The 14,537-nt window shown below is 45.4% G+C and overlaps 1 protein-coding gene across 2 annotated transcripts in view; it reads right to left on the bottom strand.

Annotated features, from left to right (window-relative positions):
- Nucleotides 1-993: 993 nt before the first annotated feature.
- mxd4 (MAX dimerization protein 4) overlaps nt 994-14,537 on the bottom strand; it is a 28,115-nt gene continuing 14,571 nt past the window's right edge. Inside the window, exons 4-6 of one of the 2 annotated variants that reach the window (XM_079278063.1) lie at nt 6,431-6,545; nt 4,855-5,017; nt 3,830-4,137 (exon numbers count right to left, since the gene is read on the bottom strand). In XM_079278063.1, the coding sequence (XP_079134189.1) occupies nt 3,977-4,137; nt 4,855-5,017; nt 6,431-6,545 (439 nt within the window). In that variant the 3' untranslated portion in view covers nt 3,830-3,976. Of the gene's footprint in view, nt 4,138-4,854; nt 5,018-6,430; nt 6,546-14,537 lie in introns of both variants that reach the window. The other variant, XM_079278062.1, reaches the window with a different exon arrangement.

Here is a 14,537-nt window from a genome sequence, read left to right as displayed (position 1 = left end):
TCATTCAGCATGGGAGGGTTAAAAGTGACTATTTGGCAGGAATAACATTTCATGGAAGTCATTGTGTTGGTTTTTACATAAGCACCGTTACTCAGCAGGCTTAGGATGGTGTCTTCTATGTTTCTCGGTCTGTGCTTCACTCACGACTTCATCCCACCATCTCTTTCCCTCTCTCCGTCTGCTGACCTCCCCAAATATCACACTGTGCTTTTGTGCTCTTAGAAAAACCCCAACGCACCAAAGTATAATCTTTGTGTAACAGCAACACGGAAGCAAGTCTCAAATCTTGTCTGTGCTTGCTCTGACGATCACTTAAATGACGCTTTAATCTCAACAGGACTTCAATGAAGACGTACTTGACGTGACTGTTTACCTTTTTCGGCAATGATGAAGAAGGCTGCAGCATCTTCTCTCGCCTCTCCAAGGGCTTAAAAAACACGAGCAGCTGTTGCTGATTTAACAGTCTTCATTCATTTCTACAATCTCTGCTTTTTTCGGACTTCTTTCCGTCATTAAGAGATTTTCCATAAACACTATCCATCCAGCATTCAAACTAAATGTTGACGTGTCCAGTCATCTGCTCAAAGCCATTATAAGTGAATGCTTTGCGCATTTTTTTCAATGAATAATTGTAATCTCATACGTGGCCCTCATCCCATTCGCTGTGTCACTTTGCTGCCGGGAGGTTCTGTGCAAGAGAATAACTTTATGCCATTATGGTTTGCTATGTTGTTCATTCGACCGTCAAACTGAAAAAGGACATTTCTGATACAGTCATGTACAAATCCTTTGACATTTAATGTAAACTCTTGATGAAAAATAGAAAACAGCTTTTCCAAAAAAAAAGTTAGTTTTTCTTTTTTTTTGTCCTCCTGCAGTGTATGGAGAGAGTGCAGATAGGAGGTCACCAAAAAAAAAAAATGCACCACAAAGTAAAAAAGCAAAACCACCTGCTTGTCTTTAGCACCCTGCCCGCCCACCCTCCCTCCGAAAGCACAAGATGGTAATATTGCCGTGTCTCACGAGGTCCTCTGATCAATGGGTAACACTACTTTTGGGACGGACCACTGGGAGCGCGGAGGATCACACCTTTAAGCTGCCATTGGTTATTCTTTTATCGCTCCTATCCCAGTGACTCCATTGAAAACAAACACATAGTCAGCATACAATAATAGTAAAATGACGAACAAAACAAACAAAAAAGAAAAGATCAACACGCTTCAAGCCCAGAAGTTTTGAACCCCGTTGGTGACCATTCGGGGCGACTGGAAGCTGCCATGGGAGTTCACCAGTGTGTGGTTTCTTTTACTTTTCTGTGACAGAGGCTGGCAGACGATCGGGCGTCAAGAGGGTGGGGAGTGCCTGGACAGGGTGCACAACAACAACAGCGGCGGCTGCTCAGTAGAGACCAAAGGGGCTTTTTCTTTTTTTTTTAAAATGTATTTTATAATGAGGTCTTCTCTTCAAGTGCCCCATTGCTCATGGAAGTGTTTTGGCATGGTAAGGGTTGAAATCAAAGCTTTCAGCCTGCCAGAGAAGAAGAAGGAGAGGGAGGATGCGATTAAGAGGAGAGGAGGGGAGTGTGACCTGAGTAGGGGCCGAGGGCGAGGAGGTGGGAGGAAGAGGAAGGGAGGTCATAGGCTCACCAAGGCACAGAATGACAGCAGGAGAGTCACCCAAGGGAGAGGGGCCAGTGTATCAGTTCCCCTGCCCCCACTCTCCCTTCAACAAGCCTGACCTCATGTCTGTCTGTCTCTCATATATATATATATATATTTATATTTATACATAGATAGATATACTCGCTGTTTTTGTCTTTTCAAGAGAACATTTATGAAAATATAATACAAAATGTAATACAAGAAATATAGACTGCACTGGCTAATATCACTTTCAGTGACGAGTAGCTTCTTTTGTATGCAACTTTTTTGTGTTCTTGAGTCTTTTGTAGTTTTTTTGGTCAGACCTGCCATGGTGGACTGGCCCTTTTTTTATTAATTTTTTTAAGTGTCGGGACACCAAGCTCTAAAGACTGTCAGAGACTGAGGCCCTGATGATTATTAGATAGTCAGAGAGCAACAGAAGCAACTCCTCCGTCAATAGTGATTATTGCGCAGAAGTTAAAGACGAGTTAGAGAAGAAATGTCCTCTCCGTTGGTCTTCAGCAGTGCCCAGAAGCTCCAGAAATAAGTACCATAACAGATAGCAGAGAGAAAATATGATTATTAGTCGCGATATAGAAATGAAAAGTTGAACTGAATGTGATTAGTTTGCTGAGTTAGCTCAAATGAACGCATCTATGGAGTGCAAATCATTTTTTTTAAACTTTTTTTTCTCCATATTTACAACTTTGACTTGCTAATCAGGACAAAAAACCCCCAAAAAAAATAAATCCAGACACACACACACACACGAACACTGCTTGAAAAAGTAACAAAGCTGTTGAGAAATGCAAATTTTGGGAGAACGGCCTTGTGAGCCAAGAGAGGGATCAATTAGTGAAAAGGAAAAAGGAGCGCCGCCCCTTTTTCTGAAGGTCCGCCCTCCGAAAGCACCCACTGGCCCATCTGAGAAGGTAAAGGAAAAAGTCTCCCTCCAAACCTCATGGTCCACCACAATCATTTTAAACACTCAGAGGAAGCACCCGCCTCTCGTATGTTTTGCTACATCAATTCGCTACTAAGAAAGAATCAGAAGATTTGAATCAATCTTTAAGGAATAGAGTTTTTAGTGATGAGGCAACTCCCTTTTTTTTAAAATTGACATAGTAGTCCATCCACACCATAGGGTGGTATAGTGTAGTGGTCAGTAGTGTGGAGTAGTGGTTAGGCAACCCAACCAGAGGGAGACGAGAGGGTTTGGACAGTAACTGTACATCTATATACATTCTTTCTTCTCTGCTACTCTGGAACGTTTTCACTTTGTCTTTGGCCAAAAATCGGCCACAGTTGGTAATGAAGGTCTGACTTTGTGTACAGAAGTAGCCGCTGAAAAGTCCTGTTTTAGGTCACGCAGCTGCAGAAGCACATCCTAAAAAGTGGAACGATTTTCAAAAAATTGGTTTCATGTTTTGAGAAAAAAGCTTATTTGTTTCCCTGCCAAGAGTTGGATGAGAAGACCGATACCACCACCAACTGTGAGCCTGCTAAATGTGAAGCTACAGGTCGGCGAGAACATCAAGGCTGGAAACGGGAAAAGCGAATAAATATATTTCCCCAAATATCAAAATATTCCTGAAATCGTCCATTCTTTTTAAGAAGTCAAATGTTTCGAGGAAAGTGCAGGACTTCTGCAATAGCTACTCCTGTAAATTGTATTGTGTCAAGGGAAGATACTGTGTGATGTAAAAGACTTTCAATGTTGCAAATATTGCAGAACAAGCAGAAGTGCTTTATCTTTTACTTCGCAAACTTGGTGCTAAGCCTCGCCTGCGTATTGTTGCCTCGTGGAGAAGCTTGACATGAAGCTTATGTTTTGTTTTTGACCTCTCTTAAACTCCCTCGCTTGTTCTTTCTCTCTTGCAAACACACACACACACACACACAAACATGAACGCACACATCCGGATTAACAAGTCAAAGCTGTCCACCGCACTACAGAAGTCGCCATTGAAACCACAAACTCTGCTCTGCTCTCTATGAGCCTGCGGCAACACTAAGTAGGGGGTTGGGAGGGCAGTGGGAGGGCAGGGCGTGTCTGGAGGGGCAGGTTCAGGCAGGATACAGTAAGGTGAGGTAGGGTCAGTGGTCGGGGGGGGGGGGGTCAGGAAGGCTTGAGTGGCATTTCAGCCCCATGGACTACCTGGAGAGCCGGGGCCGGGAAAGGAGGAAGATGTTCAGGGTGTGCCACCGTTGTGGACCGGTCTGATGTGGGGAGCGGGCGGCGTCGGCGATTGCAAATGGTCGAGGAGGGGAAAGGTGAGGGGAGGGAAGCCTGGTCGAAGAAGCTGGTTGGGAGATGGATGGCCGCGCGCTGTCTAACAGTGGTGCGGCTGCAGTCTGTGGGAATGTGTGGCTGTGTAGCTGGTGTCGCTGGAGCTGCTCTGGAGGCTGTAGTGGTCCTCCTCCTCACCGTCGCTGATGCTGTCCACGCTGTCCGCCTCTCCAGGAGTGAACTCCATGCCCTCGATGTCCACCTCTGCACGCAAAAAAAAAGAGAAAATACGCATTGGTTATTTTGGGCGCTGTTCACAAACAGAAGAAGTGAGAGGAAACTGTGTATTTCCACCCAACATTTATTAGGGAGCCTGCAGCGCCTGTGGATTAAACCCAGATTTAGGCAGCCGTTAAAACTCTGAGCAAACAGGCAGATCTTTGTGCTCCTGCAGCTAATCCCCGTCCATTGATAAACAACTGCATGTGTGTTTACCTCATCCAGGATTAACAAGCATACTCTAACAGTCCAAACTAAGCATTTCAGGGGAGTCTGCGACACATTGAGAGGAGAATGTGTTTCTAGCCGGTCTGTACGACCATCAAAGAGAGCGGTAACACGATGAATCATTTTAATATTGGGATGACGGCACACATTTTCAGCCTCTCCTAGAAGGCATTCATCGGGTTGCACCCGTCGTAAACATAAAGTGACCCCCCCCCCCCCCCCCCTTACCTCAGAGGGGAGCAGATTACCTTTTTAGATTTTTGTCATTTCGGCGGATGAAACGTGACAAATTGGTTGAGCTCCTACAACCTGCACCACGACTCGATGGACCACATGTCATAAAATGTGGCTCAGAGTTTACCAGTGGACATCACTGACAAAAAAGGTGATTGTCCAGATTTGGGACGAACAAGGTTTTATAGTGAGTTGATCCCTGTTGTCGTGCTGCTGGTTGACTTTTCAAAGCCAGCGTACCTTGCTCAGAGTCGGTGGAGATGGTGGAGCCCAGGCTGTCGGTGCGGATGCGCTCAACGGATCCGGACACGGAAAGCTGCTCCAGGCGGCGTTTGAGGTAGCGGTGCTCTCTCTGCAGATGCTCCTTCGTGGTTAAAGCCTTCTTGTCCTGCTCCTCCAGCTTCTGCAGAGCCCCATAAATGCCAAAAATCAATGATAATGCTCACTGGGCGCAAACATCTCCATCTTTTACTCTCTCTTTTCTTTACTGTATACCCGGTAAACTTTTTTTTCTTTGTCGTACCATTCAAATAATCCCTGAAAGGTCACTGCAGGAAATTTCTTTTCGGGACCATTTTTTTCTTCTTTCCCTCGCAATACGGTTTGCGGTACCTTGCAATGGGAAAACTTTTTGTGAAGGAACACAAAAGTAGTCGACAAAGAAATGTAACTGTGACCTTTCGTGTATGTATGACTATGATGACAGGCATTATAATAACTGTTTAAAAAATACAGCCGATGTTCTCGCTCATGGTCTCAATTACTTGCGTAGGCCATTCTGTTGCTAAGGCAAATGCTTCAGTAGAAGATAACTTCCGATTGTGATCGCCGTATTATTTTAATATTTATTCTTGATATGGGATACAGTGTGTCTTTGCAAGAATACGGATTCATGCCATATCATGCAGAGGCTGTAACTGCTGTTATGACGCTTATGAAACCAGTGTTTTCTATCTTCTCTCTGCCAAAATGTAACAACAACAATCAGCAAGTGGCTGAATGACTGCGTGAGGCCTGTAGGTTAGAAAGTCAACATGAACATAAACTCTTGTATAAGTTTTACTCGACCCGGGATTCGATTTTGCACTAGTTTGCATGTGAAAGTTGATTACACGCGGCACCTTGTGATACGGGAAGACGCAACACTGCCGAGAATCATCGCAGATCGTCTGAGCAGAGAGGACGTGCACGGTAAACAGGAAATGAAGGGTTAAAACTCGCCACGTCTGGATTTTTTTTACCAACCACAGTGTTTGCTGCTTGTAAACAGCAAGATCAGTACAGCGTGTCCTAAACTGTACTTAGATGTACAGTTCATCCTCTGCATGGCAACGGTGAGAATCCAACCATATTCTGCCAGCACTGGTGTATTTTTAAGACCTCCTGCTGCAGACTTTTCTTCAAGCATCTTGCGTGCAACAGTTAAACGAACTGTGGAGGAGGGGCTGTCCTTAAACAAATCAACATCCAGTTATGTCCTTTCACATATCTAAAGATCAGCCACCAAATGTCCCGTATAATCCACTTTGCTGACTAATCAGTGTTCCTTTTAGTCATGGGAGCATTTTTTTATTTACTTACAGTCTCTGAGCTGCTCTGATGGAAAGATTAGAAAAACAATATCACACTTAAAGAATGCGGGGGAGGAAAACCAAACCCAAAGCTCAATTTACTGTGATAAAAGCACATGGTGGAACCAGCCAATGGCCTTTTTTAGCTCGACAAATACCAAACCGTTGTCAAAGTTTTTGTCAATTATCTGTTGAAAGAAGGCTAAATGATTCATTATTTTTGTTTTTATTCGTTTTTTTAATACCTTGATGTGCATCCTGGCCCTTTTCAGCAAGCTCAGTGTGGTGTGTCTCGTGCTGTCTGGACCCAAAGGCACCAACTTCTTCAACTGCTCCAAGTACAGCCGAAGTTTGGCACGTCTGCAAACAACACAAGCACAGGGTGAGTCAGCAGACATCCACCGGCAGGAAAGTGAGCGGGCACCTACTACACCAACACGCTGACAAAGCCTTTAAGTCCCCGAAGGGCAGAAACAGATACTGTTCCTCCCGTACTGTGACTGTCGTGTTCTTCCCCTGTGCTGGGAAACGCACCAAAGCAACGACTTGAATACTACGCGGTCGGTTTTCGGTTGTGACTTTGGGATTGGCCGCGTGACATTGCACGTTGAAAGGGGCTGAAGGGAGCGCAGAGTCTCGCTCGTTACACATGTTCAAAGCTTGCAGAGGCTCAAAGTAACCAGTTCGAATCCCCGAGAGGACATCCTCCCAGCATGAGAAAGGAAATGTCACATCATGTTACACTTACAAAACACTTTTTTTCATTTCATATCACACAGACAGAGTTCATGCAACTGCCTCAACATTTACCTCTTTCCTCATCAACAAGAGCTGTTTTTCGCAAGACACCCACACATGACACACATTCAAAGAGCCAAACGGGGCCTCAGCTGAGAGCCTTTCCTGTTTTTAGAAAATGTGTATTATACTTACTGAACCCTGTTGGCTTTTGCCCGCCCATGTGACTAAATGCGGTCGCTTCAGTGTGGTGGTGTATTCACGAAAACAATCTTGCATTGCACTCACTGATACTGATGTTTTTGTCCTCAGTGCAACAAACTGACCTCAATATAACTGCACACCGTCTAGTGATGCATCACCTTTGTCCACCTATGCTTCGTATTTCACTTTTTCCAAACCGCGTGTTTGATGGATCCACCAAATGGACAACCTGCTGAACCCTAGAGCTGCGGGAAAAGACCTTAGACCCACAGTCACCGAGAGCAAAAACAAAAAAATCGTGATTGACCAAAGTGACGGCCATGAGAAGTATCTCATCTGTTCTGATCGCTCTGTCGGTTGAACTCAAGACACAAACCGTGGCCCCGGAAAACCCTGCATCCCTGCCAAAGCCCTTCAGGCCAACAACCCTGGATCCACGAGTAAACAGCTCATTGGATGCAGTTTGGATGTTTAATTCAGCGTTATTGACGACAAGGCCGAGTTAATGTCTGGTGTGGACATTGACTGACTTTGTGCGGATATTGTACATATATATATATATATATATATATATATATATATATATATATATATATATATATATATATATATATATATATATAAATATATATGTTTTTAAAATCAGCAGATTACCTCCCATGTCTGTCCTTGGTTCATTCTAATTTTCCCCATGAAGGCCTTTCAATCCTCCATTCGTCATGCTCGTCCATGAACCGTTTCTTTGTTCTGATCTAGCCTTCCCCCCCTTTTCTCTCGTTCTTTTGGCTAACTCTGTCCGAAAGGTAAACAAACTCCAACAATGCGAGGCCTCCACTGGCCAATACTGTGACCACAACAAACCTAATCAGAGAAATGAAGCTCACTAGGGCTGGCTGCAGAGCCGACACACACACACACACACACACACACACACACACACACACACACACACACACACACACACACACACACACACACACACACACACACACACAGTCTTTCCCCTTTTTTCAGGAAGGTGCGTCGCCTGTGTTTTTCAAATAAAATAAGACCTTCTCACTCGTGTCGTAATTTCATTGAGAGGTCAGCCAGAGGCGACCTGTGGGCTACAAGAGAGTCTTGGGGGCTAAACAAAATAATCCAAAATCATGAATGATAGTTGCATCCGTTTGTTTTTTTTGGGATTGTAGCAACAAAAAAGCACCTGATTTAAATATGTTAAAAAAGGATGCGCAAAGTGCCCTTGAAGCCATCTCTACCTCTCTACAGGTGCATACAGGCGTTCCCCAGAAAAAGGGCGTGTGAAAGTGCTCTCGTTCTTTTATTTCCTTTTCTCCCAGGGGGCGCCCTCCACTCCACCCTGCCTACACCAACACACCCTCATCCCACTGGAAAACAAGTGTCTTCTGAGGACATGGGGCGGGGGCCCAGCCTCTAACTTGCCCCAGTCGAGCCACATGAAGCAGTTGGACTGCGGCCAGGGGAAGCGGGCAGGAAGGAGCTGGGGGTCTGCAGCAGAGGGGGGGGGGGGGGGGGGGGGGTTTGGAAGGGAGCGGTGTCCGAGCTAGTGGGTGACTTTCTCTTGGGTTAAAAAAAAAAGAAAGAAGGGGGCTCTTTGAGAGTAGTGTGCTCAGCTGCACCAGGCAGCGCTCCACACACATCATCCAGCGGGTAACTTGAGCCAACGGGCCACCATCTTGCCCCCCCCCCCTCCTCTCCCTCTCTAGCAATGAAAAACAAGGCGTTCCCTGAATGCTCTGCCTGACTACTACCCACCTCCCCCCCAACCTATTTTTACTGAAAAAAAAATATGTATCACAGGCCCCACCTGTAGGCTCGCCACATATTTTACCTGGCATGCAGATGTAAGGAATGTGCACAGATGCACTTTCACCACCTGAATGTGTGGAGATGTGTCTGGGCTGACATGACCAATCAAACTTGGAACTATTCAAACTATTTCTTTAAAAGGTGCAATAATGAGAATGTATTCTGACTAGTTGCCCTATGTTCTGTTGTTCTGTTTCTGATGCATATCAATAAGACGGGACCTGCGTTAACCTGGCAGTGTGTCCCTGACAGCTCCTCCTACCCAGATACACATGTTCCCCGGCCACGAGACACACTTGCTGTTTTTCTTGCTTGTTGGTGGAGACGCTCCCTCGTTCACATTTGTTATTCCTAAACCAAGCCCCGGTCACGCTATGTTTATCAGAACAGCCATGCAAAGTGTGGCATGTGATGAGATGGCCTTTGATGTATTCAGTCATGAAGAGTGTCACAATGTGAGACTGTTGATGTGGTGTCATATGAGAGTTTGTACTTGTGCGTGTCAACGAGTTCAAACATCGTGTGAAAGTCAGGGTTTCTATGTCCAATGGACACAATATTCATGTGATATGTTTTTTTAAATTAAAACACTCTCATTTAGAAGTGTTTTTAAAGCAAAAAAAAACCAACAATACTGAATATAATACTGAAAATAATACGTTATTACGGTGTAACAGAAGCATTGCAGCGCTTAAAAGTTTTCGTGACTTTGCTGAAAATGAAACTTGCAAAAACATCCTGCAGCTGGAGATTTATTAGTCAGTCACGTCTGCAGGGAAATGACCACCTGACCGTTCTCACGTGCAGATAACCACGGGATGGTTTCTGTCTGATCTCTGACCTTCCCTCCTCCTCCTCTTCCCTCCCCACCCAGAGGCTCAGTGCCAAAACAAAGCAAAGGCAGAGGAGAAGAAGAAAAGAAAAAAAGGAGCGTTTGCTCAGAAAGCTGCGCGCTGCTAAAAACTGGAACGAGCTATTTAAACTGTTTACCGAATATTGACCGTGCTTTTCTCACAGATCTGTTCGCGCTATGCTTCCCTTTGACTTCAGCAGCAAAAGGGAGCAGTGTATCTACAGCAGCCTGTTTCTATGTCTGACGGATGCATTATGAAGGATATTTACGTGCGCTGCACCACAGAAAAGAAGTGACCCTGACCGGTTTTCACACTGTCCACATACAGACATCCTGGTTCTCAGACACAGTCCTGGTGTCAGCGGTGACCAGGGCTCTGGGACTGGAGGTATGTACATTAGGGTACATTAGCTGCAGGGCCTGAGAAGGCACACCAGTGCAAACAACGGGCCTTCACCCCTCACTCACTGCACTGTTTAATGAGCTCGCTGTAGCCCAGCGCATTCCTCCAACCCATACGCACAGGACCGAGTGGCTTGTCTGGCCAGGAGCCAAACCCCCGCTAAGCTAAGGTCAGAGGTCATCAGGAAAACCACTGCAATGTTTCCTCTCACTGCCAGAGCTGACTCGGTTTGTTCCCTGTTGGGTTTAAAGAAAAGAAAATGCGATACCGGGCCTCTGGTGTTGTTTTGACTTGAGCCCACAAGACACCAGCATGAAGAATTTCCTGCCTTGTCGACTTATCTTGTCCTCGCAATAATGCAATCATTTGATCTCAAAATGCAATGTGTGCATTTGGAGGGTTTGCATTTGATATCTCCAACATAACGTGGATCTAAACGCGTTTTCAAAGGCTTTAAGAATGAATTAAGATCATTACAATTCATTTGTATAGTAAGTTTTGGCCATCTCTCTTATCAGTAACACAAATATGGAGACACAACATTACTAAAGAAGGAGTCTGACCTACTGTACGCCATCGTGTGCAGTTTTCCTTTAATCAGGGATTATTACCAGCATTTTGGGTGTGCTACCTTTAACCTTTGAGTAGGACACAAAACAATACCCACAAAACCTCACAAACTATGCATCTGGCTCAGTCGTCTGGGTCGAGCTGTATTTGGTTTCTGTCATGGAGGATGCCACACCCGCCAACTGTGTGCAGTGACAACTGCAGGGAGAGACAGACGGATACAAGTCCCCCGTACACATTTATCCTGGCGGCAGGAACCTGGAGCTCGCTCTCACGTGACTCTGCTCTCGCACGCAAGCAGCAAACAGAAACTCGAACGCACCACAACAGCAGACGGAGGGCGGGGCCTGATCGCTCCACTACGTGTGGAGCGTTGCTCTGAAGGAAAAGAGCTCAGCATGCTTTACTGGTGATTAAACAGGAAGCTGCAGAACGAGGCAGATCGTTGTTCACGCGTTGTAGTAGTATTTCCACCCAACTGAAATATCCACTGGGCGTGCTCGGGAATGCCTTGTAATTAGATTCATTTGACTTTTTTTTTTTCTTGCACTGAAACGCTCCCCTGTGGGAGCGTGGATCATTACAAAATCCCTTCCTCAGCACAGCCAGCTTACACTGGTGTAAACAGAAAAACAGATGGCAAATAGGGTTTGAAGAGGAGAGCGTGTGAGCGAAAAGAGAGGGGGGGGGGTCCTATTAAAGAAGAAGCATCTCTGAATCACTTCAACACAATGTCAAATGACAGACCTGGACATGAAATTGCCTTCCGCTGCGTGGATTGAAAACCACATCCGCAAATGTTGGGACAGACTAGCAGAGACAAGTCCGGCGAGCTCCATAAACACATTCCCCTGACACGGAGCGCGCTCATGGTATTATAATGAACCCTCGTCAATGATCGACACGCACGGATCTAGTGGCACGAGAGACGATCGCAGCGTCCGTGTTTACTGTCGAAGTTTGCCTGTTTACTTCTGTGAGGAGGTGGTAGAACAGAGGGGCGGGGTCCTGTTTCAGGCTCTGGGCCCAACTAAAAGAGGCCACAAGATGAGTGAGATAACAAACGGAGAAGAAGACATTTCTATCACACAACATCACGCTTATTGGAGACTTGTTTTCCTTGTGAATTGAAGTCTATTGGTACCTTTCAAATACGACAACAGGAAGTCACAATGCAAGGAGTCGCTCCGGGAGTCACAAAAAGCTTACACCCCGCTGTTGTTGAACGTAAAAGAAGAGAACTAGAGAGAATAAAGGCGAGTAGAAAATAGATTGATGAATGACTGCCTGCCTGCAGCCCTAAACCGCTCTATAAATGCATCAATCAAACAAATATTCGCTTGTGACTCCCTGCTTGCCGAAAACAACAACAAGCCCGATGCGGATGCAGCATTCTAGTAATACTTGGCCCATCAACCCCTCCCTCTGCATAAACCGACTCTGTTACTTAACTATATTCCAGTACATGTGTGCACACTCTGCTGACCTGAATTCCAGGTCGCCTGCTCGACACACAAAGCAGCCACATCCTACGCTGCCTCCCGTTACTCTCTCTGGCAACGCTCAAGAATGTCTTCGTCTCCTCTCGTCCTGACAAGGGCCCGGGACCAAAAAAAAACCATGAATGGTTCAGTCAACTCACTCTCCTCCTCTTCACTTCTTTCTTCAATTGCTTCTTGTTGTTGTTGGGTTATTTTGCCCTTGAAACCCCAAAGCTATAGGCCCACACCTTGTTAAAGTGCATCCTTTAGCTGTCGCTGCAGCTGCTTCTACTGACAGAAACGCTGTGCTCCCTGCAGCACCGACGCCTGAGAGGGAGCGGGGACGTTCTCGACCTTAATCGTCGGTCCACAACGCTCACGTTCACAAACTCGAATTCCTGCGTCGGTGTGCAAAAGAAGCCTGTGCAGGTCGCGCACAGGCCAAACGCACCATCGTCAACAGATAGTGAACGGCATGTGCGGCCGGGCTTGACCTGACGGAGCCAGAGAGCGCCTCGACGCCCCGGTGACCTCAAGGTGGAGAAATTCCACATGTGACCTGTACGTAGCTCGTTTCTTATTCTTTGTCCCAACCAGCCTCACAACGGTAACAACTGAGACATATGTCACACAGCTATGTCCTCTTGCTTCAGTAAATGTAGAACAATTTTTGGACGAACCCAGTCTGTCGTAAGGTTGGGTAATGTGACAAAATGCATCTAGAGAGAGGAACGAGATGCGTCAACTGTCTGAGATTTGCCTTTCGGTTCATACCAACGAAGATATCCCTTCAATATATCTCTTTATATTGTGATGGAATCAATAACTCATACTGATGACTTTTGTATTCAATAGATTAGCGAGACACAGACATTCCCGTCTGGTTATTTAATCTACGAAAGTACATCTGTGTCACAAAATGCATGCATTTAAAGCGGAAACGATGAGATAAAATAAAAATATGATTCTGTAAAATCTTAAATCTCTAACTATTTTGATAATCAAATAATCATGTTCAAAGATGTTCCCTTGCCCTGGGATGTTCTAATAGACGATTTCTGACAAAACAAATAATCAATCAATAATCAGCAGACCAGATCAATAGTGACACTCATTGTTAGTTGCAGTCCGACATATATTTACGTCTTAGTATAAAACGACATGTAGAAAGTGCACACCTGGAGTGCACATCAGCGCAACAGTCACGTTGAATATACTGTACGTGCTATGGTCTACATGTGCCTTAAGGATTCGACCACGTACAGTACATCAGTCATTACTCTGGGTTATTAGCTGCTCACGCAGACCTAATGACTCCAGGTTACCGCACTCACATGGGGAATGTAACTGACAGTGTCACATTTGAGGAAGTTAAGTACGAAAGCCACATGCAATCATGTGAGTATATGAATTACACACCAAAACCCAAACTGGAAGGAATGAAGTGGTCCACTTAGTTTATGTAGCTGCTTTTTAACTCAAAAGAAATTATACATTTTTAAAAGGGCAGGATGTTAACATATTATGACCTTAACCTCAACTGTGTTCACAATCGCTGTGTATTCTACAATTCACGTTAAAATGCAGATGAACAGGCCCAGCAAGAGCCTGCCGTCTTCCACATGAGCTCACTGTCTCAGAAGGAGATTTATACCTCAAAACAAAAAGGAGAAACGGGCACGGATGAGTTTTGGCAGGAGGGCCAGCAAAGAGTGATAAAGGCCCTCTGTGAGAAGGGAGCGCTGCCTTTCTCGTCCTTGCTGCCTCAGGTTTCTGCTGACTCAAACACTTTAAAAAAAAACACAACAGAGAAACCAGATGTGGTCTCTGGAGAAAGAAGGAGACAAAGAGTAGAAGGCAAGGAGGTGAAGTAACTAGCAGGGCTGTGGGACGGCTTTCCCTCCCGCCGACACACCGCCATAACTCAAACGGCTCAGTGAGGCCTACACACACACACACACACACACACACACACACACACACACAGGAGCTTCACTCGAGGGGAAAGAGTTCCTCAAAGCCAAATAAGTCATTCATCACAGCTGGGAGTAGAAGATACCGGGAGAGTAAATTTAATTAGAGAGAAGATTAGACCATGACAAACTGAGGGCCTGCTCCTGTGTCCATGAAGTGCATGTTCATTTAGAGCGAAGTTGAATAGGTGCCACACAATTAGCGCAGTGCGATATATATTGTAAGTGAATGCTGTTTGTCGAAATCAGCCACGGACGGTGCCTTTGTCTGCAAAGGTAAAAATAGAGATGTAAATTTGT

The sequence above is a fragment of the Melanostigma gelatinosum genome (genome assembly GCF_949748355.1).
Source record: "Melanostigma gelatinosum genome assembly, chromosome: 11".
Taxonomy (NCBI): domain Eukaryota; kingdom Metazoa; phylum Chordata; class Actinopteri; order Perciformes; family Zoarcidae; genus Melanostigma; species Melanostigma gelatinosum.
Note: the sequence above shows the minus strand (reverse complement) of the source record. Positions and strands in the feature narration are given on the sequence as shown.